The following is a 27,516-nucleotide window of genomic DNA, read 5'->3' as shown; positions in this document are numbered from 1 at the left end:
CGCAGCCCGGCCAGAAGGGGGAGAGGTTCGGCAAAGTCCGGAACCGCTCGGCAATGGCCGGAGGCGGCTGCTGAGGCGGGGAGCGGCTGCGGGCTCGCTGTGCCCCGCTCGGCGCCAGGGGGATCGCGGGGTGCGCGCCGCCGCCTCAGCCGCCCGTGAGCGGAGGGGGCGCGATGCTGGCCGACAGCCTGGTGGAGGAGTTCGAAATCCGCGAGGATGAGCCGTGGTACGACCAGCAGGACCTGCAGCAAGGTGAGCCGGGGCGGTGGCGGGGGGCGTGTGAGGCACAGTGTGTAGCGAGCCGGGTGTGTGATGGAAGGCACCGCGGGGGTGCGGGCAGGGGCCGCGTTGAGCGGGGGGCGTGTGAGGCAAGGGGCTGTGGGGAACCGCCGGGCGCGGGGTGTGTGAGGGCAGGGGCTGCGGCGAAGAACGCGTGTGAGGGAAGGGAAGGGGCCCCGGCGGGCGGCGAGGAGGCGACGGCACCTCGGCCGTGCGGGGCGCCGGGCGGGCGGCGGGAAGGCGCCCGGGGGCCGGGGGTGCCGGGCGCGCCGGTGGTGCCGGGCTCGGAGCTCGGGATCCCCGCGCGGCCGCGCTTCCCGCCGCCGCGGAATCGCTGTCATCGGAACGACCGCCGCCGTCTTTGTCTGAGGGAAGGAGGTGCGGCGGCCCAGCTGGATGGTGCCGGTGTCCCTCTCCGCCCGGAGAGAGGGAAGCAGCTCTCCGAAAACTTGCACCTTGCACAGAGGGTGAAGCTGCCCGGTTCGGGGCAGGCGCTGGAAGAGCCGGGGTAGGATGCGCTATTGCGCCCTGTTGAGCTCTTTGTAAGGGCTTCCAGTCGATGAAGTTGTAGTCGTAGCAGTCAGTGCTCGATTAGCTGCAGGTTCCTTATTCAAAACTCTTTAGGTTTTCTTATTAAAATATCGAATAACTCCACTACGCCCTAGCAATATACATGTATAGCTTCTGTATGTAATTACATCAGTAGGTCTTAAAACACATGTAAGAGGTAAATGCTGTTCGTTTCACAAATGAGAAAGGAGCCACAGGAATACAAGTGTAATTGCACTAAAAAATCTTTTAACAGGCATGATACGGAAAGAATGTGTAATTTCCTTAGGAGCTTAGTGGCGTTTATGACTGGTATTTACTTAAGTTACTTAGTTCTACTTTTTGTTCTTAATCCTGAATTTGTTTTGAAAGGCCAGCTCAAAGCTGTGGCTTCCTGCAAACCTGCTCCAGTCTTACACGTTTTGTTTTTATATTGAAATACATTAATTCTTGGGATTGGTGGGTGCTGCTGTACTGTAAACCTTAGAGAAAGCTAAGCAGTATTCACACTGAGATCAGGCATCTGACGGCAGAAACTCTTCCTGAGACAGGACCAGGTCTCTCTAATTGTATGCTATATAAAGTAACTGTTTGAAAGCTGTATTTAGGTACTCTTCACCCAAAATTGATGTTTTCCTGGCTCTAGGGTACAAACAAATCAGTTGAAATAAGATCCTGAAACAACAGTTTACTGTCCAAGGGAAGAGAGTGAAAGATTTGAAGACATGATTCAGTAATGTTTTTATTATGTCAGCGTTTATGGAATAGAAGACCCATAAAGAGACTTCACAATGTGTAACAACTGACTTCTTGCCTTCTTGATGTTTCTCTACTTCTATCTTCTCATTAAAATGAGTGAAATAATCACCACTTGACTCTGCTGTCAGCTTTTAAGAAACAGTATTCTATCCTAGAGGTTAGTGCAATTTGGGGGTTTGGTTAATGTACTCTGAACATGTGGACAATCTTTTTTTTTCTGGCGATTCTCTCTTTTCAAGCCTAAAGGGAAGCCACAAATAGCCTTGCCAGAAGGAAAAGGAGGAAAATAAAGTGATGGGCAAGTTGAAATGCAAAGAAGGAATGTTTCTTAAATGCTGTACTTTATTTCTGGACTTTGAAGGATACTGCTCCTCCTGCTGCTAAGGCTGAGACACACGAGTGTGTGTAAACAGGGTAGTAAGAGTGCTTATCGAGGGCTCGTGCAACTCCTCACAACCCAAACAATCAGTGCATGTTTAAAGACTCAGGAGTATGATTATGAGAACCTAGGTTGTAAAACGTTAGAAAGCACCCTGAAACAAGCTTGAAGTCCTTCTCAGTCGGTCTTTGAAACATAAAATTAGGGTAAGGGTTTTGGAATAATGTGACAGTCTTCAAAGACGTGCCAAAGATTTTTGCCTTGACAGTGGAGATGGGTTTTTCTGGCATACTGCTCATGGATAAAGTGCTCATGGAATTCTTGTAAGGATGGGAACAGCCATCCTTCTGCAGTGTTTTGCTGAAGTATGCTGACCTTTGAAAAAGAATTTTTTTATATGGACTGCTCTTTTTGCATCTTGCTGTTACTCACTTTTACAGAACAGAGGGTGTTCTGAATACAGAATAGGAAATTGGAAACTAAGTAGAAAAAAACCTCATTTTACAGTTAAGTAAACTTACACGAGGCTTTCTTATACATCTTGCACAATTAGTGCCTTTTGCTGTATAAAAGAATAGCCTTAATTTTAGATTGAAAATTTTCTGAATAATTTTGTTAGGTAGGTTATGAAAAAGTAGAAGAGAAGGATTTTGGTATTGTTTTTATCCTTTTTTCAATGATGGTAATGCAGTGAGAAGAGATTGTGAAGCACTAGTAAGTGAAGGCTGTTCAACATCAGAAGACATCCTTGAAGTCTTATTTTGGAGATTTCTGATGGAGCTGTTAAACACCAGTACAACTAATCAGATTTACTAAAGCGAAGATCTTTAGATCTGCACATATGCATTTTGCATTATTAAAACCCTCTCTGCTTCCATCTTTGTGGTGAAAAGGAAAAAGGCACGTCTGTCAGAATTTAGCTGTTGCTTTACATAAATTTACAACAGAAAATGCAGTTTTGCTTCTAGTGTTCTACCATAACCTTCTCCAGAGAAATGTAAATTAATACTTTCCATTTTGTATCTGGAAAACATACATGACACATCTCTCTTGTAAAATTTGCTCTTTATAGGGCTTCCAGGTGCTTGACAATGTAGGAAAAGAGATGCAAAAAAATTCTGAGTTTTAAAAGAGGTGAAATTATTTCAGTACTTGCTTTCTCTACAGTTAAGGTTTTATTGTATGTTTCTGAGCACTCCCACTTGTATTCTCCCCCTCAGAAACAAATTGCCTTAATTATAAAAGTGTTTCTCCCATAGTAACCCATTTGTGCTTCTGCCAGTCTAACAAACAGAATGAATGTGAAGTATGACATGAATTCTATTATTCACCTTGTATTCCAAGTACTGTATGGTATGTGTTATTTGATTAGTAGATGAGAGGGCATTTAAGAATGAAGCTATAAACTCCTAAATGTACTTAAACATGAAAACAAACTTTCACTTTGGGAAGGGAAATGGTAGTAATTCCATTATGCATTATGTCTTTAACATAATCCTAAATCCTCTCTAAAGCTCTTATTCTACTCGAATAAAATAAAAGAATAGACTATTTAGTCTTTGCCTTGAATTATGCTGGTATTGTTTTAAAGGTGGTGGCTCCTAGTAAAGATCTGTGCAGTACAAGAACTTGTGGAGCAGGACTCCATTTTCTATAGGATAATGAATTCACTGAATTTGAAGACTACAGTATTCTGTAATGAGATAGAACAAACAGCTTGGTGTTTGACTGGGAGTTATTCTGTCCATGGGTAAACAATGTGCAATCTGTTTACCAAATGGGGAAAATTTAAGCAGGATGCCTTAAGGTTTCCTTATCCAAATACTTTAAATCCTGCTTCGTAATGAGCAGTGCTACAGTGAAAAAGTGATGTGAGGATAAACTCCCAAGTATAGACCAAGATGCCTTGTGCCTTCTAATTGTACATCTTTTGAAACTGAAGAACTCCCATGCAGTGGGATTTCTTTTAAATAACTTTTATGGCATTTGTGCTAAGAATCTGACATTAAGGTAGGAAACAATGGATTGTGGCTCTAAAGAATGTGTAAAGAACAGCACAGCTGTTGTTTTGCCAGAATTGGACATCTACAGCTTCATAGACAAATGTTTGTACTGACTTGTCCTTGTAAGTCTGGATTTTGTCTTTGGCTTATGTGTGGAGATGGAGTAATCATTTTGGACAGGCTGCCAAACTGGAGGTTAGCACAAAACAATCTTGGAGCAGTATTGTGTGTATTACAGTTCCTAGCTGATAAGATAACTGAGAGCAGGCAGGAAAGAGGTAGCATACCATGTTAAAAAAAGGGCATCACAATCAAATGAAAATGGAATTAATATGTTTGCTTCTCTGGCTGTAACTCCTGATGATGCAATACATGTCTCCTGTTCATTAATTTAAGGCTTCTCAATGGGACTCAAAAGTTTTTCTTGACTTTTCTTCTCTTTCCAATTAATGATATGAGTTCTGTGTGAGAACTAAGTGGGTGGTATTGAATGCATGCAGGTCCTGTGATGGGAAGGAGGTAGAAAATAAGATATTTAGAAATCTGTTGGATCCTTGACACGTAGTACCCTCCACAGAGTAACTACAATTTTAGCATTAATACCAAGATTTATTACTTTGTCACATTATGTTAGCTTTTAAATTACACTTGTCTTTCAACATGATAATACAGAATATCTAGCACTTCTGATGCTGTTGAGCAAATATCAAGATTCCCTCTAGAATGGAGCTCAGTGTTCAGATGACTTATTTCTTAATTTGCAACAACTACACTCGCTGCACCCTGGAGGTGATTGAAGATGACTGAAGTGAAACTGAGATTAAGTGCCTGAGAACAAATGACATTTAAAGTGATGTTTTGGAGCACATGAAACAGTTCTTGTCACCTGGCTTTATGAGCTTGAAAAGCGGAATAGCTGCAAGTCTCCATCAGTTTTATGTGTTTTGATATTATTGTTTCACCGTAAAAAGCATCTGAAACATTCATTTAACACTTTGATTCCTGAGTGACCTGAACTCCGGTAGAGGGGTAATGGGGAGGAACAGTCAAGTCAATAAAGAGTTCATCAGCTTTGGCCTGAGTCTGGACTGATGCACATTTACAGGGTCTGCTATGCTGCTTCTTCTGAGTGCTGTAAAGAGGGTGAAGCCTGAGAGACCTCGGGTAGAGCTGGTGCAGACTGGGCACAGTGTGGGAGGTGAACATGGCTGGGTGTGTCTGAAGGGCCAGGGAGGAACTGAGGAAGCTTCAGAGAGTGTCTCTGGGTCTCAGGGCTGACTTAGACCTGCATTAGAGATGATAAATGAATGTTCTACTTGGGTATAAGCTGACTTCCATGTTGGGAACTGGAGATAACTTGGAGCAGTTATAACAGCAGTAAGGAAATATCTCAAGTATTTGATAACAAGCTTTAGAATTGGATTACATTGTTGTTTCTCTCACTTACATGCAAACATGATTCCTTTGTTTAGATCTTCACCTTGCTGCTGAGCTTGGGAAGACGCTACTGGACCGTAACACTGAACTAGAAGAATCCTTACAGCAAATGTATGCAACAAATCAAGAGCAATTGCAGGAGATAGAGGTAAACTACCTAAAGGATCCCTGTGTGAAAGCATCTAGACCTCCAATGTACAGTGTATAAGTTAAGATCTGAATTTCTTGAGATCTAATGGAAAATACTGAACAATCATTCACCACTTCTGCTGTTTTGAGAATTTGAGAACCAGTATAGGTGGCTCATACTTAGAACTATTTCTCTGATTACCAGAAGCTTTGTGCTACTAAATGTTGGATTTGGTTTGTTTAATGACAAATGACTGGGTTTTTTTTTAGTTTTGTACAGAGAAGATACTTCAGTTATTTTTATGGCTAAACTTTGCTGATCTTGCCAGGTAAAATAACATTAAATTATATGATGATAAATACATTAATAATATATAATATTACATGAGAATTTTAATGAAGGCAGCACTGAAATTTAAATGCTACTACGTACAGATGTGAGATTTAAGAAAATCTGAGGATATGTACTTCCAGTAAACTGAGCTGTGATAAAGGGAGCTAAAGTCTATTTCAATGTAAAAGAAACCATGCAAGGACAAAAAACCCCAACAAACAAACAACAAAAAACAGAAAAAAACCCCTCACTTAAGTAGGATCTAAATATAGGATATAGTGGATATATTGTTCTATACTTTCCAGGGAAAAACCCCAAAACTTAACCATCCCTTTTAAAACCACTTATCTTCAGATAATAGAGTGGAAAGCTTGGCTATTTTTGGTAATTTCTTTTTTTTTTAATATTGCCTGTGTTCTTGCAGACCTAGCATTTGTCAGCATAATGAGATTTTTTCAGCTATTAGAGGGCAATGCATGGTCTCTAATAATTAAATTATTAAATATTAAGGACCTTTCTGACTGACAACATATTGAAAACGTAGTCAGCATTTCAGTTTGGTTCTGCTGTGAATCACAGGGAACAGGCTGTGACTGGTATGTACCAGATTTTACAATATCTGAGTTCCTTTGTGCTAGCAGTACTGCAATTAGAGATGTGCATTTTGTACAGCTGCAACTTCAGACTGAAAATGCTCACTATTGTAGTGGCAACAGGTAACTGAAAGAATCCTAACATTAATAATTACAGAATTATAGGTGTCTTTAAAGCAGTCAGTACAAATGCAGAATTTTTAGTAAGTGATGAGGAATTTCTGAGTTCAGGTTTGATTTGTGGGCGTGTTTTTAGAAGTTACTTTTGTGTTGTACCTCATCTCTTGGCTCTTTCTTCTATTATGTGCTAACCTTTGTTATCCTGTTTATTCTGAGATACAATGGTTGGAATGGCTGATATTTATATTACTGCCACAGCGTTAGAAGATGTATTTACTTATGCAGAGACTGAAAATACCTCATTGCCACAAATGGTCTTTGTAAAAAGATAAATTCTTAGGGTGTAGAGAGGACAAACACTTCCAAGGTGCTATATAAATACTGTACACAAGGTACTTGTATCAACAACCATATTTAAGAAAGTGTTTAGCATGGTTACAACACACCTTCTAAAATAACACAACAGAACTTTGTGATAGGCAACTAACCTGGCTGATGGAGTGTAGCTACTTAATAAGCAGCTGTATTTTAACACTGTCCAGAAATGTGGAAAATACATTATTGTTAAGCTACATTGATTTACAGAAATAGTCCAGTGCTGTTAAGAATGCAATATCCTATTGGTTTAAGCCAGTTTATTTGCTTAAGCTGTTCAGGTGGTTCAGTGTTTATAGATGACATAGAGAGCTCCAGGAAGTGTCACAAACGTCCTTCCAGCAGTGATCTATAGTTGGTGTGTTGTAGGGTCAAGTACATGTGTGGTCAGACAACTCAGTCATGACAGATGAATTTTTTCTCTCAGTGTCTTGCTCTACCAAGGTTTCAGCAATACTGCTTTTTGAAGGCTTTGTCTGATACCTCTTCAATCTCCTTCCTCCTCTCCCTCAAGGAGGGTAGGAGATGTGTACTATTAGCTCCCTCCAAGAGGAGAGGGAGAGAGAGGGAGAACAGTTTTTGTGGTGCTTCTGACAATAAATAGTGCCTGCACCTTTTCTTTGCCCAGTCTGTTGAGCCAAAGGCTGTATTTGTATCTGCATCTGCTGTCTTCTCAGTCCTGTCTTCTTTCTCAATCTTTTCTCTTTGCCCAGTGCCATTTAAAAGTGTAAGAGCAACACAAAATTTTTCTTCCTCCAAAGAAGTTTGTCTTGCATCTGGATTTCTGGCAGAAAAGGGAAAATGAACCCCTTGTTCAAATACCCAGAGAAACCCTGCAGTTGAGAAACTGAATATATTAGCTTACTGGCACGAGGAATTGTTACAGGAATTCACTGAAACAAATGGGAATAAAATTTGCATATGCAAGGTGTAAAGCACTTCAGTCTAGTATTTCCATATCAGGATTTCTGTCTCTTGGGGGATCACAGGATACCCTGTTGCACAGGATACATGTGCAAATGGCATATTCAGTCTCTATGCTTGATTTTTCCTAATTTTCAAGTGCTTGTCTCTGTAACCTACATATGATCTTTCAGCTCTTCCTGTAGCTACTCTGCTGAATTTCTGTACTAACTTTTCAGTGCAGTATATCCATGTAAAGTTTTGGGACTTTCTTCCTAATAATTTGTATCTTATGGGTAGCAAAGTCTAGAACTGGCTGAGAAATCATTCTGAAATATGGCTCTGCCTTGTCTGCACTGGAAGGGAAGGGTCAAAGGCTGTGGTGTGCTTAAGATTACATCTCATATATTAAGTACTAACGCATTAAGCATTTTACAGCTTTGGATCATTATATCTGACCTTTGTGCTGACACGTGTGCCACTAACTAATCACTGTAGATGTAAGAAAGGCTGCAGGAAAACAGCAACTTTATTCTTGCCTGAATCTGTTCTCAGCACTCAGACATTGGAAATCCCAACACCATCCAATCTTCATGTGCTAGAATGCAAGGTGCTGCTTCATGTTAGGTGCTCTGAAGGGGACTTTGATTAAATGTGAACTTCTAAAGTATTTATTGCATCATCTTTGGTGGTCTGGTTCTACCAGACTGGACACCAGCCCTGAAGATGGTGGAGGAAGTGGTGCTTCACCCCTTCCCTTCATCTCGAATATCTGCAAAAGCCCACTGTAATAACTGAATCTCTTCAGGCACCAAAGCCTTGGCTCCTGTGCTTAGCCACACTTGTATTGCTGAAGAAAGTCTGAGGATCTCCAGCTCCTTCCTTCAGCTATAACCAATAGGGAAAGTTAATCTGAAATGGGTCACACTGAGATTCTACTGCTAATCTATGTTCTATTTTTGTGTAAATCCTCTGTCATGTGTGCACAGGCCACAAAAGGATCTAGCCAACAGCTATCATGTTGATCTTCTAGAAGTCTGTATGGAGCAGTTACTAGTCCTAGATTAACTTATTATCTGTTCTTAAATTGCCTAAAATGTAAACCCACCAATCTTCTAATGAGGTAAAAGGTTAAGTAGAATATTAGAAGTTTTGAGTATGTAACAGGCCTATGTAAAGAGAAGTAATTCTGCCGGGGAGTTTGCTAGATGTTCCTACTTGAAACTTAGTTGTAAGAAAGTAACGTAGCAATACAGAATGTATTGTAAAATACAAATTCTATATAAGAACAACATCTTTCAGATTTAGGGGATTAGACTCAGAAAAGAACTGTCTCATGTAAATACTCATGTCGTTGGTGGGAGAATATAAGACACTTTTTAAAGAGCTGTAGGTGATTGTGAACTGCTTAGACTAAGAATTCCAAGCTTTCTGACATCATTCAGGAAACTAAATAGTCTATGTAGTTAATTGTAAAATCCAAGAGGATTAAATTGAGAATACTTCACGTGAAGCTTTATTTTTTATAAAAGGCCAGGAGACCTTTGTTTGTGATTACAGTGACTGGAATAGTTCCCTGTGAGTAATTTTTAAGATTTGAATTCAATAACTTGATTATACTTCCTGATGCATATTAGCCCACATACTGTTAAGAGTGACCACAGCCTAAATTCTGCTGTGCTGAACCTAATGCTGCTCCAGACTGGAAGAACTTAGGTCAGCTCCAAATACATTTAATTACGGATGGTGCCACCCAGTATTTCAGTTTTAATGCTGAGAAGGTTGTTGGGTCAAAACAGTTCAGAAATTTCTGCTGGAGCACACTGCAATCTTTAGGACAGAGCAGACAGGTAGGGGCTGTAGGGTAAGGTTGGAGCCTGGAGGCTCTATCAGTGCTGACTGCAGCACAGCCCCATGCAGAAGGCGTGGGCACACATAAAGACAGCTGGCACCATCAAACCTGGGCTGCTCCATCTGCCCAGGGTGACCTCTGTGACAAAGGCAAGCAGCCTAGAGACTTACTGATAGTGCCTCTTCAGCTTTCCAAAGCAAACACGGGAATTTACATTTGGAAACTCAGGAGTTTCTCTCTGAATGTGAACAGAAATGCAGAGTAGGAGCTGTAGCTGGTGTTTCAGGAGTAAACCAGTAACAGCAGAACTGTCTTGCAGTACCTCACCAAGCAAGTGGAGCTCCTGCGGCAGATGAATGACCAGCATGCAAAAGTCTATGAGCAGCTGGATGTGACAGCAAGAGAACTGGAAGACACTAATCAAAAACTGGTTGCAGAGAGTAGAGCTTCACAACAAAAGATAATAAGGTAACAAACTTCTACAGATTCCCTCCTCCCAGCTGTTAGTGTCAATAAGAGCGGTCCAGGTGTATTTGTGTAGTTACTGGGTGTCCTGTCCCTGTCTACTGATGTTCTACAGTAGTGGCAAATTGAAAGGTTAGTTTTATTTAAAGATCTTTTCACCTTTCAGCTTGACAGAGACCATTGAAAGTCTACAAACACACATAGATGACCTGCAGCGACAAGTGGAAGAACTGAAGAAGCCTGGACGAGGCCGGATGAGCCAGGAGAGATCTGAGCAGCCAAGATCAATGCACAGTTTCTCATGTTTGAAGGAGCTGTATGACCTCCGCCAGTAAGACTTTTTACCTTACACAGTGAAGAACATTGAAACTATTTAAAGCAAACTTTAAAACCTATGACATGAGCACAGGTGCCAGACAAACTGGAAAAAAAATTACCTGATGTTCACAATTAGCAAAGTATCTCTGCTGTGTGGTACTGTCATTTCTCCTGGCCTGCTTCTAGACCACACCAGTTATGGTACTCCTCTTTCTCCCCACAGCCACCCATATCAAATGGTAGCCTAGAAAGTTACAGCAATTTGCACCCCAGTGTTTTCAGTCAGATAGGGCAAACACACGGATAATCTGAAAAACAAACTTACTAAATGCAAAATATTTCCTGTAGCTTACTCTTTCCTTGGATATCCATGAGTATTTCCTTAGCTTTTTCGAACTTAAGCTGGTTACAATGACACCTAAGCTGGTAAAATGGTGCCTGGGGCGCTGGGCTGCCTTTTAAATGTAGAGCCATTTGCCCTAGCTGAACTGCATTAGTGGGGCCATCGGGACAGTCACCTGGTAAAAGCTCAGACTAACTGCAAGCCTAGAGGGCAATTTTGTAAATGAAGCAGAACAGGCTGTTGTGTCTACATGGAGGTAATACTCTAGAATAAATCATTTCTTGACAATTCAAAAGACAAGTGGATCTTCAAGCTGCCAAAGGCTTGTGAAAATACCAGCCTCCAGCATTGCTTTGTCAATTGTGAAGCTTGCAAAGCAAAAGTTACAGGAGTGGAGTGCTGTAGGAAAAAAAATAGTGTCAGAAAGTACTGCATGGTACAGGGAGGCAATGTTTAAATAATTTAAATTTATATTAATCATCTTGTCTGTAACATGAAACTGTTAACAAGCTGCCATTCTGCCTAAGCTGTGAGCTTGGTTCCATGGCATGCATGTCCTTACAAACTCTGTTCTGATTACCAAATGGACTGATTGGTTAGTGCAATGGCCCCTGGTAGTGCTCTGAAGTGTGTTAGCACACAGTTTAAATATGTCATTAGTTACCCAGGACAAGAAAGCTTTAGGTGTGGTCAGCTGTACTTCCTATGTTTGATAATCCTTGTTTTGTTTCTGCAGGTATTTTGTTTACGATCACGTCTTTGCAGAGAAGATTACTTCGATGGATAGTCAGCTAAGTCCTCTAGAAGAAGAAAATGAGAAGTTGAAGAAGGCAGTGACAGTTCTGCAAGCCCAGCTGAACCTAGAGAAAGAGAAGAGGGTGACCATGGAGGAGGAGTACAGCCTTATGGTGAAAGAAAACTGCGAGCTGGAGCGGAGGCTGCTCGATACCGACCTGTATCGGGCTCGTGCGGAGGAGCTGGAGGCAGAAGTAGCTGAAATGCGACAGATACTTCAGTCTGAAAACACGCTCCACAATGCAGAGAAATTGGTGCCAGAATCCTTCTTCATTTCATTCAAGGAATCTCTAGACAGGGAGCTTGGTCAGAGCCTGGCAGATGATGGACTTCTGACGGTGTCGGAGCTGGAGAAGAAGGCGCTGAAGCGGAGCAGCAGTGAAAGCCTCCTGAGCAGTGCTGCTGGGGCAGACATCCTCAGGGGCCATGAAGAAACCTGCATTAGGAGAGCTGAAGCTGTGAAGCAGCGAGGAATCTCTGTACTCAATGAAGTTGATGCTCAGTACAATGCTCTGAAAGTGAAGTATGAGGAACTTTTGAAGAAGTGTCAAATGGATGAAGATTCTTTGAAACACAAGGCTGTACAAACACTGAAGCAGTATTCCAAAGACCTAAATGTGGGGAGCACCCAGTATGATCTTTCAGCTTGCAATCAAGAATTCACAATGGCTGAGCTAAGTGACTCTTCCACAAATGCTCCCCCTGAATATAAAGCACTATTCAAGGAGATTTTTAGCTGTATCAGAAAAACAAAAGAAGAAATAGATGAACACAGAGCAAAATACAAGACTCTCTCCTCTCAGCCGTAACCTTACCTGTTAGTCAAGAACACACTTCATATGAATGTCAGAAGACCCCTTAAACAGAAGTGTTTCTTGAGCACTCAAAATGAATGTTTTGGATTGGCTGGTAGCCCTGTAGTTAACAAGCTAGTTAGTTATCAGCTAGATTCCCTGTTCCTGTGTAGCAGTAGATTAATGTTTAGCACTGTCACACAAACTAGTGGTTGTAAAGCAAACAAACATCATAGCTTAATGCTACACTACTACTTCATATTACACTTCATCTCTGGCCAGAGCAGTGACTGACACTTGTTTCCTTTATCCACTTCAGAAATAGCAGAGCTAAGAGCTCTGAATCTCTCACAAGAACCAGAAAAAGGCTTTCCTTTGGTTCACAGGGATGATCCAGCCCTGTGACAACACTGATGTAGAAAATTAACAGAAGCAAAGCCCTGACCAGTCCAGGGGCAGCATCTCCTCAGCTCCAGTTCAGCTGGTCTTGCTTTGGCACAGGGGTGGAAAGCTGTGCTTGCTTTAAGCCGGTACCATGTCTTCACAATCACTAAGCTCTCCCACAGATTAGTATAAATGTCTTCCTGCTAAGAAAGGATTTGATGTAAAGTTTGTGTGGCTTTGTAGATACGGTTTCCTTTGTAGGGCACTTTGTCTTAAGGCAAGATACTGTGAATTGACTCTATGTGTTATTTGGGACCTACGGTTCTCTGGTGGAATGTCTGCAAAGTACATTTTTATGTGTATTTGGTAAGTTAGAGAGTTGTTGTTTAGCTATTTAACTTTAGAAGTAGCATTAACATAGTGGAGTAGCTTTTAATGTTGCATACCACAAACTTCAAGTGCTTGAGGAGACAAGCCAGGTAAAACTTCATTGTTTTGTCTGTTGCTTCCAGTGTCAGCCTCTGGACCTGTTCCATGCTGGCTGGGGAGGGGTGGGAGGATGAACACACTGCCAGCACATATCCTGCTGAAAATGGGACCACACTATTGTTCTCCCTCTCCTTTTCCACTCCCTAATAGTAATTCATACAATATTTAATTCCTGAAAAACAAAGAATGTGGAGATGGTTGTTCTTTGGAACACCTGGAAATTAAAAGAAAAAAAGGCACTGTGAAAGGTGACATTTTTCTCCTTGTAAGGGTCTCATAGCTTAATGTGGCTTGCAGTTCTTGGGAAGCAGCTTCCTGCTGAGTTGCTGTGAGGTACCAAACCCATGACCCAGAATGTTGGCAGTGTCTCAGCTTTAGTCCAGCTGCTGCTGCTGCAGCTCTGCTGCCTTATGCTGTTCTCTGTTCAGCTTGTCCTTCACGTGCAGTAATAAGATTTCATGTTGTGGGATTTTCTCTAAAACATGTATTGCAGTCTGAAAATTATTTAAAAACGGGAATCTGAATCTTCTGAATATTTTTCTAAGCAAATAAATAATCCAGTCAAGCTACATGTGTAAGTAGTAATTATATCCATCTGTGCTAATCAGGAAACTGAACTTGGTGCAGATGGCAGCTGCATTATCTAGTCTTGCCATCTTTCCTACAGACCTCAGATGGAGTTCCACTGAAACTTGTATTTTAGAAAAGTTATGCTACATGGAAGAGAACAGGCCTATCTAGGACAGAAACCCAGATAGAAGTAAGTAGCTTTTCCTCATTGTTGTGGGTTTTGTTAGTGCTGTTCAAAGAAGAGGCAAGGGCAGGGAAAGCAGAGAAGCTGCTCTTCCATGAGGTGACGGCCCTGTCACTGTGTCCCTGGCACCTGCACCTGTCTCGCCCCAGTTCAGAGACTGGAAACCTGAGAAAGGCACCAAGTGCTTCACTGCCAGTGTTCCTTACCATGTTAGGGACAGAGGCAAACCACACCTGCTGGGCAGAAGACGTGTAAAAGCAGTTCCAGATTTTTGGTTAAGTAAGTGATCTTCAGTGGTTTATGACTTTTGGCTTATTTAGAGCTCTTGATAGAAACAATTTCTGTGCTTTAAAAATACCAAAAATATTTCCTCAGCACTTCTTGATTATTCTGTACTGTGCTTTACCCTTGGCTCTGTGTGCCATTGCTGAGCTCTGGCTGTCCTGCAGCCCTTACCTGTGCAGGCTGTGCATAAATCCCTCCAGGCTGGGCTCTTCTCAGAGCTTCTCCTGGAGCGTGGCTTTCCCAGAGAGCTTTCCAGCCACAGCCACTGGGTCAGTGCCAGCCAGGGCTGCCTGAATATAAAACATATCCCAGTTTTATTGAGGCAGTTAATAAACTACATTAACCTATTAAATAAGGTAGTTTTAGCAGTTCAAAAATAGCCATTTTCCACCAAAATGTGAAATGCCATAAGTATGGTAACAATATTCTTAGCCAATCTTATCTGGATTAACTACCTTAATCTTCTTATTTTGGTCAACAACTCAACTCAGCCTTTTCTGAGCATAAGTAGATGAAATCAATAGAATCCCCTTGAGCTCCTCATGTGATGGCAGCTGCAGCAGAGAACAGGAGCAGCAGTGCCCGTGCTGTGCAGTGCCCACAGCATTCTCCTGCTGGCACTGCAGGTAAGGCCAGTTCAGGATGAGCCACCAGGGCTGGGTCCTGTCCCTGCTGCTGCACAGCCCCAGGGCGCTCAGGGCCTGCCCTGCACGGAGCTCTCTGCTGTGGTATCCTGCTCAGTTGGTTTATCCCTCCTTCCTCCCCAGGCCTTCAGGATGTAAAAGGGGCAGGCACAGCTTCTGCTTCTTCTAGGACAAATACAAGGCGGGGTAGAATTGACCTTTGAGATAAAATTTTATTTAAAAATTACACAAAATAGAGGTTTTACATGGTTGCCGTGTGGTAACTACAGCTGGATGCCTTCCAGAGGGTGCCCTCGGTTACTTACCCCACACCAGCAGAAGAAATCCAGTAGTTGTTCCCCATGTTTCAGATGTTGGTACTTCTCCAAATAACTCATTTCACAGACAACAGGTGAGAACAATGGTTATGTAGTACAGAGTTCACAGACAGTGATTTTGTTCCCCCCTCCCAGGCCTGACATTCCCATGAACATGACCACCTGCTCTCTATGAAGAGGGCTGCAAGGGCTATGACAATGCTCACACTGAAGTATGAGCATCCAGGGATTTAACAAAAACTGGGATGTTTGTAAACAAATTTAATTTATTGGCATTACTTACAAAATAAAGTTTTAGACCATGATTTTCCATCGTGTCTGTGTCACTATACGGGTTTTATTATTTCATAACGAAACAGAAGGAGAGTTGCAATACATTAGAAATCCCAGATTAATCAAGCTGCAGACAGGGTCCCACGGTGCCCTCCGGCCGCTCCGGAGGCCACGCAAGCTCTGGGTGCTGGTGCAGCCCGCAGTGCCCGTGGCAGAGCAGCGCAGGCTCTGCGGGGCCACGGCGCTGCTCCGGCTGCGCCCGCTGCGGCTCCTCTCGCGTCCCCGATCGGCTGCACCGCCGCTGTCAGGACTGCACCGTGCCCTTAAGATACCACATCCCGCCGTAGCTCACGCAGCAGTCCTGCAGAGAGGGGAGAAGCTCTGTGAGGCTGCCCAGGGCCGGGGGCAGGCTCCATCCCTAGAGGCACTGAAGGGGTGATGGATCTGGGGCTGGGTGATGTTTCGTGGTTACAGTGGTTCTGCTGCGCTGATGGTTGGACTGGATGATCTCAAAGGTCTCTTCCAACCTTGACTATTCTATGATTCTAAAGTCCATGGAGTCTGGGGAACAACTGGCTGGCTCTGGGACAATAAACATGATCAGTAACAAGCCCTTCTCCGGAGCACAGGAGAGGGCATGAACCCAGGGCAGGGGTATCCCCACCCTGAAGGACAGATGGCTGCAATGGAGGGACACAGGACGGGGGGAAGCTGAGCCACACAGGGACAAATGGCACCAAGGCAGTGAGGAACAGCAGCGGCTCCTGGGCAAGAACCTGGGGATTGAGGCAGCTGAGGGAGGGGAGGGTGTGTGAGGGCTAAAGAGGGGCTCAGAGAAGGAGGCTGAGGGGAGCAGTGGGACAGAACAGGAGAGTGAGGGCAGTCACTGGATCTGAAGCCTTTTAAGAAGCCCTTTCTATGATAATGAGGTGTCAAACCTCAGAGCCCTGCTGTGACTACACGTGTGCTATGCTTAGGGCATGAGAGCACCTCAGCAAAGGAGCACAGGAATTGCATTGTCTTGGGGCTCATTTCCTTGTTTCTATTAGGTGAGCACAAAGTCTCTGGAGTTCTGAGCTAACGGATTCCCTTTCTTTTACTCCAACCTCCCTCTTAGGTAATTCAACAGAGGCTCAAGCAGGACTGCAGAACTGAGGCTGTGAAGCTTAAATGTATCTTTGCTTCTGAAGTCTTGGGGCTCGTCCATCACAAAAACAAACCCAGAGGTTAGAAAGAAGGTTTGCAGACTGATCTGCAAATGCAAAAATACAAACCCTGTCACTCTGCTCCTCTGTGTATCAAAATGAGCACAGGCAGATGGGGAAATAGGAGTCAACAAATCCAATTTCACTCGAAGTGGAATCCAATCTCATGTGGCTTAAAGAAGCCAGAGAATCTTCCCATTTCATTAAATCATACTTATAATTTTATTTCAGAAACAAAGGTAATTTCCCCTACTCCTATGACAAATGTATTCAAGGCAATAAAGCCTGCCACAACACAAGGCTGGTCACCCACTGACTTAGTGACTTCCATAAAAACAGTGCCGGATGACTTAGGGGCAAGTATTTATTCTAGAAATAGGTTATCTGTTAAACAGCAACAGCATCATGAAAAACTAATGCCAGTGCATTGTCTATGTGTTCAGGAGAGCTGATACTTGAGCTCATGTAGTCGCTGACAAATCCCCCAGCACAGGGAGCCAAAGGAAATACTGTCTAGCAGGCAGAATGTCTGAGCTTATTTTACTGCTAAGACGACTGCGTTCATTCAAGCAAGACCAGTTTGCTTATTATCAAAGCAACACATCTGTACTCCTTCAAAGATGCCATTATTCATTTGCAGATCACAATGTAATAAAGCACTTAAGCACTTGTCTTATTGAAGTGGGTGACAGTGAGCAAAGGCCCAGCCACAATGACTGAAGTATTACATGAGTTGGCAACTTTCTGCTTGGCCATCCTGCATCTCTTTTAAAGTCATGGCCTGTGTGGTCTGTACTTTATACCCTAAACTTCTTGAGCAAGTAAATGGTGCATCTTCAAAGAGAGATTAAAGGATTCCAACATTTGCAATGAGATGTGTTAACTACCACTCTGCCTGCTGGTTTTGGCCAGGGTTTTGCTCTGTGCAAAGCTGCACATCCTGCTAGAGGATAAAATGCACTTCCTTCTGAACATGTGGCACTTGTGCTCTTCAGCACTAACCAGCAGCAGTCAGTTCATAACTGGGCAGAGGCCCTCCACTTCCTTAATGTTTAATTCTGCGTTATTTAAAAATAACTCAAGTATCACATTTACTACACTCAGTTCTCTGCTGCTCCAAGATGACAGAGAGATTTGTTGCAATAATACAAAATCATGTGTGAGCCATTGCTCCTTGGAGGGAAAGAAGACAGAATGAGACAAGTGCATTTTTAAGAAAACAAGTTGAAACACAGGCTTTGTCCATATTCCAACAAAAACTCTTCTATCACCCTTATCATTTGTCAGTTCCAGGTAAAATATAATCCTTTGCTCAAATCAAGCATTAAAACTCATGTATTAATTGGATCAAGCCCAAGGTGAACAGAAGCTTACCTTTAACACTCTATCCACCTCCTGCTTGTTTAGATCCTCCCCACACTCCTGGCTCAGCTGGTTCTGGATGACGTTCCTGCGCACTCGGTAGTTTTTCGAAAAGATTTCAAGCAAAACTTGGCGATGCTTTAAAAGAAAATGTATCATAAGTGCACAGAGAACAACTATTGCTATCTTTCTATAAAAATTGCATGTGCACATCTGTACAAAACATTCCCTGAACTGCATTAGAGGATTCTTGCTTCATAATCCTGAAACCATCCCATATATTCCTGCTCTCCAGCAGTGCCTTATCCTCCAAGGGCTCTACAGGGGTCCCTCCAGACCCTGTGGCCACACCTGCACCTGTCCTGTGACCTGGGGCACCCCAAAGGTACAAAAACACACTGAGGGAGGCCTTGTACTGTACTCCTTTCAAATGCTTCCATGGGAGTTCACATCACTCCAGGCAAGAGTTGGCTTCTGCTTGTCTCTTTCCTTTAAAAATATATTCAGTTCATGGAGGAACTGCACAGGAATTGCACTGCCCATCCACAGGTCATCAGGCACCTTCCCTTTCACCTCATTTACTCTGACAGCAGTTAGAACTCAGCAGATCACATATGCTGTAATCATTTCCTACTCTCAAGTATAAACAGATACACCTGGTAATCTCTGGTTAATGCTGCATTACCATCAAAAGGAAAAAAAAAACCCTTGGATTGGATCCTGGTCTGAGGCCTGCACTGGAGAATCCTTTCTTCTCACAGGTTCAGAAATAGCCACTGGGATTGTTACTGACCTGATTACCAACATGTCATGAGCTTCTTTTCAGGTTGGTGTTAAAAACACCAATCGAGAAAGAGGAAAACCATCTACTGTACGAGTTCCAGAAACACGGATGCAAACAATGCCAAATGCTCAATAAAAATATAGTGGGGAATGTCACTTTATTTTATCCTTACCTGATCATAAGTGTCACCAGCTTCCCAAAGTGCATAGACCTTTAGTTCATCTGGTGAGGCAGCAGTCTGTGGAGGAAACTGAGAACAAGAGGCTGTTAAAAATAACCAGCTATTTAATGAGTTCTGCTTAATGATTCCATGATACTGTATCCCTGGACACCCATTACTGACTGGAAACCCTGGCTGCCATGGAATAATAACTGCGGAAACAACCCTCCTGCTGTCCCACTCCAGCCTGGCAGGGGTGCCTTGGCTCTGGCAGCCCTGTGCCTGCTCAGACTCAGGGACTGGGGTGAGCCCCAGGACACCCTGAGGTGCTCTCAACATGCCCAGGTTGGACTGATGGCTCTGGTCAGGGTGGGATGGCCTGCACAGGGCACTGGTGCCACATCTGTCACACACCAGCCACAGCTGGGCTTTCAAGGGAGCTGCTGGACATCCTGGAATCCCATGAACTCTGCATGGGGACAGTTTCCCACTGGTGGAGAGTCGACCACCACGTAAGAGAACAATCCCAGGCCTTGGACCCTGATGCTGTCCCATGGCCAGTATCTGTAGATTTTTCCTGTAAGCAGTGTTTGCTTCCAGACCATCCAGAACAATACTCAGCTGAGAGCACCAAGTGCATTGCAAGGTCCTTCTGGAGGTTTTTACTTTTACAGTGGCAGGTTTTACTGATTCAGACTCCATCCTGCACTTCCTGCTTTACTAACCCCAAGCCAGCACTGCTGACAGGAGGTGCTCCTGCTGTATTGCCATCTCTGCTCTGGGGCAGACCATGGGGCTCCAGAAGAATGAACACTGACAGACAGTGAAGCAGATATTTGCTCATTTCAGGCTCCACAAGTGACAGTGGTTTTGCATGTTTTGTTTTTCCCCCATGTGCCAAGCTAGAGAAACACATCGATTTTTTCTGAGGCAGAAGCCTCACACCCCTGCAGACAGGGAGGAGCACAACTGCCTCCTCCCCCTAAAAAAATAAAATACCATCCATTTGCCTGAACATTTCCCCTTGGAGCAGTGACTAATGAGCACTGCTGGAATATGCCTTCACTCCTGACATGTCTCTTCCTGTCTGTCACTAACGATTTATTCCTTGCTAACTGCCCAGACGACCTGAATCAATCATCTATGAAAAGCTAACAAGCCAGTCCCAATTGTTCCAGCATCCCTCAATCCTGGCTTCTGGTACAAACCAAGCCTTTCTTCCCAGCCTCCCTCACAGCAGCCGAAAGACTTGTGCATCACAGAGTGAAAAGATCAGCATTTCCTTTCATGTTCTACCTCTGATCTTATTGCAAAGGGGAAGGGTTTTGTCCAGTGGGAGCTGCCTAGTGGGATTAGCAGCTTTGACTTTCAGGTTAGTCCAAATGGCTGGAATATAACAAGGTTTTACACTTGGTTTAGAGCCAGGATTCAGGCTGACTAGACTCACAGCACCTGACATAATTCTCCTCCCATAAGGACACTTGCTTTTGAGGAATAATCTCTCTTGTAGGTTTTCAGCAGAGATAAAATCAGATACTCCAACTTCTCTCCACACAGCAGCTGCAGCAGGAATAGCAAAGTGCAGCAGGGCACTGGGAGCACCCAGGCACAACCTGCTGGGCTCGACAAAGTGAGCCAGCACAGCCCTGGAGTGCAAACTGCTCCTGCCTCAGCCACGGGGCTGAAACACAGCTGTGTTTATCCAGCCTTTCTTGAGGAAACGGCTTCCAAACAAACACAACACTTAGTTGGGACGAAAAACACACAGAATCTCCTCCTCCCAGCCAGCCTTCCTCTGCAAACTGCTGCTGACAGCTCCCTGCTTGCTTGCTCCTGTCACACAGCCTGGCCACGGGAGGGGGAAATGCCATCAGGGATTCTTCAGAGACATGCAGCCCAAACAGCTCCACTGCCTTGCCATCTGCTGTCCCTTTGCTGGTTTATGCCACCTTCATCTCACCAGCCTCACCTTGATACAGCTCTCTGCAACCTTAAAATCCTTTTTAAAATATCTGCCCTTTGCCCCTTCCTGCTCTAAGCCCCTGGAGCAAGTGCAGGGCTCTTGGGAGACGAACTCCCTGCAGCCCCAGCTCCCAGGGCTGCCACGTTCCAATGGAAGCTGTCAGGGAGGAGCCCTTGGCTCTGGAAGTGCCTCACTCAAGCACTGAGCCACTGCCAGGCAGCCTCACGTTATAGCTAAAGCAGATGGAAGGGGCTGAGTGTGCCAGAAAAAAACTTATCAGCTGGAGCAATCCTAAAGCTAAACTGTTGATCTCACCTCTCAGGGAGCCTGGCACTGGTACCAGCCTGCAGGGCTCCCTGTGAGTGCAGGGCTGCACTCCCCTGCTGTCAGCCCAGCCAGGCAGGGCGCACACAACACTTACATCATTTCGGGGGCCTCAAAAATATCCTCCAGTTTTGGGCAGAACCTTGCCACGCCACGGGCCATGGGAAGGAGCCTGGCAGGAGCCAGGCACCCCAGTCTGCAGGAAATGGGTGTAGATCCTCAGGAGCCAGAGTCCTGCACAGCCACGTCCCGCGGGAGAGCGGCTCAGCCTGCGCGGCTCCGGGCACAGGCACCCAGTCCTGCCTGCCCAGGGCTCCTCTCCTCTGTCTGTCCCCTCTCCTCACCCTGTCCCATGGCAGCACCAGCCCAGGATCTGCTCTTTCCTGCCCTGTGCTTTTCCCTCCTGCTTGATGAAGCTCTGAAGCACAGCAAGCACAGCGCCCTGCAGGCATCCCCACAGCCTCAGCTGGAGTGGCCTCTCCTGGCTCCCCACAAACCCTGCTCATACCCAGGGGCTCTTGGTCAGCTCTGTAACAGGTCCTGCATTCCCTGGTAAGGTTTCAATTGCCATTTTCAGCACATGTTTCCTATAATAGGTAAGCACTCAAGCCAAGAGTGTCTTCACCCCCCACAGAACATCATTTTAATTACCTCAGATCATTGATTTTTATCACCAAAGCACTTCCAATTACAGAAAACTAATGAGTAACTATGAAATCCCATGCTGAACAACCCTCCAGGCTTTCCCTGAGCTAAGGCGCCCTTGTTGGGTTCTGACAAAATTGTCCAGGGGAACAATCAAGAAACACCAAAGTGTCTGAGCCCATGCAGAGAGTAAACCCAACCCCAGCACCTTTGCATTCTGCACAGAGCATCAGGGGACGCTCAGGGGCAATGATTTACATTGCTGACAGAAGTACAGGCACAAGAGCTTAAGTATTACAGTAAATTCTGAGTCAGCAGAACTAAAACTTGCAACAGTCTCCTCAAGAGACATTCCAGGGAGTACTTCTGCACCTCTGCAGGTCTCCTGTGACGGGGTTTTCTACACAGAAGGAAGTTCCTGGCCACCTCTCTTCAGCAGGATTTTATTTTGCTTTTTGAAAAGAGAAACGATTTCATTTTCACTTCTTGTGTGGATTTCCAAAATCCCCAAATTTCCAAAGCAAGCAAGCCCCAGTCCCAAGTACCAGAGCAGGAATGAGCTCAGCTGTTTCCCATGGCATGGCAGAGGCACACCTTACACCAGGTGCAGGGAGAGCCTGGCCAGCACTGACACAGTTCCAGGCAAGCATCACTCCAGGACTTGAAAACTGCCAGGAGAGGAAGCAGAAAGCACCACAATTGGTGCTCTCCCTAGTGATATTTCCAGGCTGTTACTCAGCTCCCAGGTGCCACAACATGTACTTTGCACACGACTGAACACGTTCCTGCTGCCCCCCAGCAGCTCCCATGCTCCAGGCTCTTCCCAGCCCTCCTGCTTCCTGCTCTTTTGAGCAGTTCACACGTTCCTTCTCCTCTCTCCCCAAAGGCAGCTGCTCCCAAGCTCCTTCTGGTTGTAACCCAGTCAGTAGTGCCAGATGTCTTGTAAAATTAATTTCCTTTTAGGCTCTTTCCCATGATGCCAGATTCCCTTTGCTCTCCTAAGCAATGCACAGTCTCACAGCCCTGCTCTGTCTCACGCAATCACACACATCATTTCCATACACACAAAGAAACAGACACCTCTGCACAGCCTAGGAGGAAACAGAGTGGCCAAGGAAACCTGCTGCAGATGGGCTTTGTAGCTTCCCAGAGACTCTGCTGGGTGTGCCCTGCTGCTCCCAGGCAGTCAATGTCACCTTTCCTCTCCCAGCTGGGTCCCCATTCCCGAGGGAAGGAGCTTGAGCAATTCCAGGAGAGCTGACGGCAACCTGGGACTGCCTTAATGTTAACAGGAGCAAGCTGGGACAGCAAATCACTGAGCCCAATACCCTGGATGTGCAGACAGAGCCCCAAGGACAACAGGGCAGAGAGGGCAGAGTGCAAGAGCCTGCCAGCAGCAGGACCGCTGACACAATTCCAGCAGCTTCAACAATATTGGACAGTTACTCTGAGCACACCTGTCCTTCAGGTCCACCAGCACAGGACACAAATATTTCACATCTCAGATGTTTAACTGCTCCCCACCCCACATCCCTCCACCAAAGCACGCCAAGGGAAAACCATACTTACAGGCACCAAAATCTGTTTGCAGCCAGTGTCCAACACCATGTCCTGTAACATTTTGTCTGAAATGCCACTGAACAAGGTATGTCCTGGAGGCAGACTGGCTAAGTGAAGGTTAAATAACCGTTTAAGCTCACTCAGGGTGAGCACAAATTGTTTCTTAAATGTCGACGACACAAAGGCCTTCAGTTCCTGGGCGACCCTGTCGATGCAGCCCCCGGGCAGGTGGCCATTCACAGGGTCCAAGGAGCCCTGGGCTGTGTGCAGGCCATTGACCAGGCCATTGTTCAGGCCCTCGTGGGCTGAGGTATCCATGGGCTCCTCCACGCTCACAGGCTCCTCTTTAATGCAGATATTGGGAACATCTGTCTTGGCCGAGGCGTCGTTTGATTTCATCTCTGCCTTCTGCTTCTGGAGCTCCTTCTCCAGCTGCCCATAGTTCTGCTTCACTTTTGCTTTAGCCATGTTGACCCTTTGCTCCCCAGAAACCAGCAACGGATGAGCTGTAAGAAACAAAAGGTACCATAAATCTCAGCAGGGCTCACAGTGAAATAAACCCAGGAAACATCATCTGCTCATGAAATCTCAGGCATAAACCCAGTCTGTTGATTAGATTTTACATTAGTCTGGGGGAGGTTTTGCTGGTTTTTTGAGGGCAGTCTGTGTTTGTTTTTCTAAAGCCAAATGCTTGGGGAAGGGTGTTCCAGTCAAGGAATCCGAAGCAAAGTGTGTTTGTTCACTCACCAGGGCCTTTTCCACAATTCAGCAAACCAGGATACAGACTGCTTACACATCTCAGCTTGTGACCCAAATACTTCTTTGTCCAACAACTCTTCTTTTTGTCTTTTAGGGTCTCTAGTGGCTGGGGGGCCCTGGTGCAGCCCCTGCCAGAGGCAGCACCAGGATGCCCCCAGGTACAGGGAGGAGTGTGGAAGGGTTAGCAGTGAACCTGAACACCCCCTGCAACACGAGGTGCCCTGCACAAGAGGCTGAGACCTTCTGCTTAGATTCATTACCCAGCCACAGGGAGAAAGGGACAGGGTTCTTTCCCATGGAATCCTGCACTGCTTCCCTTCTCCACACCCAGCCATCCAAAGGTGAAAGGAAGGGGTGTGTTGGCAGCAGAGGAATCCAATCCTTGCCAAAGCAAGAAGTGGAGTGTTTGAGAAAAGGCTTGCCCAGCACACATGCTCTTATCTTCTCTGCTGTTAGGCTCACTAGCCCTCTCCAAATAACCCAATGCCTAATCCTGCCTAGCAGATCAGACACAGGGTATTGAAATGGATTCATATGTTCCTTTGTCAGTTCTGCTTACACTCCTCAATTGTTCCAGTGTCTGGCACTGAGCCAAATGTCCAGTTAAAACTCTGGAACTTTGAGTTTTCACAATCTTGTAGGATTTTGGAGTAGCTACTTTAATACTCTCACTGGCACCCATAGTGGAGAAGGATGTCAAAAAGAGACCTTCACACCTCCTTACAGCCTCCTGCCATTACATTTTCCAGTAACTGCCTGACCCTCAACCACACCAGAGAGCCCAGTGCAAATCAGGGACGTAGAAAATCACCTCATTCACATTAAGTTGCATTAACATTAAATTGAGAGGTGAGAATTATTTGTGCACTGGCCCTGTCTGTCCTCCCTTCAGGAGCTGGTTATACCCCACAAGCTGCCTTAAATGAGCAAGTGGGTAAGAGAAGCAACTGATTTTACAGCATCAGTGAGTTCCCAGGGCCACAGACTCTTCCTGGCTCTGCTACAAGGATGCCACAGTAGTTGGTGTCACCCCAGCTTCAGTGACATTAGTACAGACCAAGATCTGTCTTAAATATTCCAGAGGAAATAGTAAGAAAAAAAAGACATTAAACAAGACCAGTCTCCACCACACTCAAAACCAGAGAGAAACTCCAGAACATCACTCAGGAATATAGATGGGCAATACTTGAATACAAGCAAGTGCTTCAACATGATCCAAGCACAATTCCACTTACCTGATTGTGCCTCTTGTTTCTTTGGTGTCAAGTGCTCCTTTAGGAGATTATACACCTTTTCTAATCTGCAAGACAAAGACACAATATTCCAGGACAGTTTCAGTTGTTATGTCTGCATGCAGCCTTAGCCAGTAGCTAGAATATTCCAATATTCCAATATTCTAGCCATTAGCTAGAACATTCCAATTCCCCAGGGAGCCAAGCAGCAGGAATGACTGAGGGATGCCCCCCACCACAGCACTGCCTGGGACTGTGAGGGAGAAACTTGGAGGCAATACAGATCAGAATATCTATCAGTGCCTACAGAACCTTTGTACTTCTTTGCTTTTAGCTTATTCCCCAAAATACAGTAAACTATTTACTTGGCCTGAATGCCCATCCACAGCATCTGCTGCCTCTGAACTATATCTGGATGCTTCTTAACAAAATCTTCATCGTAAGGGAGCATGAACTCCCAACCTTTGTTTATTCTCGCCACAGACATGTGCTCTAGGAAGTCTTTCACATCTTCTGGGCAAAGCTAAAAGAAAAAGAAAAAGCATAAATAACATGGAAGTCAATTTAGCCAGGACAGATGCAGCAATGAGCATTGTGCATGGGGCAGGAGAGCTGGGCTGATTTGGTGTGTATGGAGCACCTCCATGGGCACACACCCAGAGAGTCAGAGATACTCATCCTGCTCTGCAGCACCAACACTTTCACACACTGTTAAAAGGCCAGGACTTCAGAGAGCAGTGGTGATTAATCACCCCAGAGTCAAATAGCTCATGGCATGTTTTGCAAAGAAAAGGGAGTTTCCAAACTGAGATGAAAAGGCTCTATGGGGAAGAGAAGCATATTCTACAATGTTAATCTTATTTTAGAGCTGCAGGCCAGACATGCTGCACCTACACATGCCCAGCTTTTATGCAGCACTGGTTCTTACATTCCAAAAATAGATGGTCTGTGCATAAACTGACTCATGTTTCATCATTTTAGTGTATTTTAAAGAATTTGGGTTTTGTCCTTTTGACTTAATGTTTCTCATTTGTTTGCCACTTTTAACAGAATGTTCAGGTGCATGAGTTGCTTTCAAGTTGTAACTGGCAAATGCCAACAGAAGAGTTGCTCTTATGACACCCTTAAAGCTCTGCTCTTAAAGCAGAGCAGCTGCTGTGGGCTGTGTAAGCACTTTCAGCCAGTTCAACTCAAACTGTGCCCAGCTTTCCACTGAAACACAAGAGAGGACAAGATGCATTTCAGTGGCTCAGCTACAAGGCCAGCCTTGAGCTGTGGAAACTTGTGGGAGCTGCTCAGAATGTTTTTCTCCAGGAACAGTGTTATCTATACCTTCCAAATGGAGAGCAAAGCAGGCTCTGTGAGGGGAAAGGCTGGCAGCAGCATCCACTATCTACACCCACACAATGCCCAGCAGCATCTGGCCAACTTATCACCACCTTTGGGTTTAGGAAGAAAAGGAATCCACTCACTTTGGTAACTGCTGCCACTTCCTTTCTCACAACCCAGCGATCCTGTGTGAACTTCCACATCTAGGAAGGGAACAGAAGAGGAAATCCTAATAACTGCATGTAGCAGTGGTTTTACTGAAGTCATTGAAATGACCCTGCTCAACAATGTTACCACAAAAACAGAACCCCCATTCCTTTTAAGAATGTAGAAGTAAGTGATTCTCAGCCAGCTAGAGGAAAAATATCTTCTGGCTCTTTCTGTCCTCAAGCAGCCATGAACACAGGACCAAAAGCTATGAGAGTCCATGGTGTGCCTTGGCAAACCTATCACTACAAAAGCTATGATGAATCTCTTGAACTCAAATTCCATTTAATTTCAAAACAAAGCAAAAAAAACCCAACAAAACCACTGTAGTGATGCTGGGACCACAGAAGCCACAGCTGAGGCTCAGCTTCTCACACACCTCATCATCAGCCTAGAGACTCTCCATGCTCTCT

The 27,516-nt window shown here is 44.8% G+C and overlaps 2 protein-coding genes across 2 annotated transcripts in view; one reads left to right on the top strand and one right to left on the bottom strand.

The window, feature by feature from the left end:
- Positions 1 to 9: 9 nt before the first annotated feature.
- On the top strand, positions 10 to 15,610 carry CDR2 (cerebellar degeneration related protein 2). The gene is made up of 5 exons (XM_063414602.1): positions 10 to 252; positions 5,442 to 5,554; positions 10,032 to 10,180; positions 10,344 to 10,508; positions 11,575 to 15,610. The coding sequence occupies exons 1-5, from the start codon at positions 174 to 176 to the stop codon at positions 12,440 to 12,442; spliced, it is 1,374 nt and encodes a 457-aa protein (XP_063270672.1). The 5' UTR covers positions 10 to 173; the 3' UTR covers positions 12,443 to 15,610.
- Positions 15,547 to 27,516, bottom strand: part of POLR3E (RNA polymerase III subunit E) — a 28,326-nt gene continuing 16,356 nt past the window's right edge. The window contains exons 15-21 of the mRNA XM_063414594.1: positions 27,040 to 27,099; positions 25,933 to 26,090; positions 25,571 to 25,635; positions 23,586 to 24,082; positions 19,097 to 19,174; positions 18,153 to 18,278; positions 15,547 to 15,934 (exon numbers count right to left, since the gene is read on the bottom strand). Coding sequence (XP_063270664.1) covers positions 15,878 to 15,934; positions 18,153 to 18,278; positions 19,097 to 19,174; positions 23,586 to 24,082; positions 25,571 to 25,635; positions 25,933 to 26,090; positions 27,040 to 27,099 — 1,041 coding nt within the window. The 3' untranslated portion in view covers positions 15,547 to 15,877. The remainder of the gene's footprint in view (positions 15,935 to 18,152; positions 18,279 to 19,096; positions 19,175 to 23,585; positions 24,083 to 25,570; positions 25,636 to 25,932; positions 26,091 to 27,039; positions 27,100 to 27,516) is intronic.

The sequence above is a fragment of the Prinia subflava genome, chromosome 17 (assembly GCF_021018805.1).
Source record: "Prinia subflava isolate CZ2003 ecotype Zambia chromosome 17, Cam_Psub_1.2, whole genome shotgun sequence".
Taxonomy (NCBI): domain Eukaryota; kingdom Metazoa; phylum Chordata; class Aves; order Passeriformes; family Cisticolidae; genus Prinia; species Prinia subflava.
Note: the sequence above shows the minus strand (reverse complement) of the source record. Positions and strands in the feature narration are given on the sequence as shown.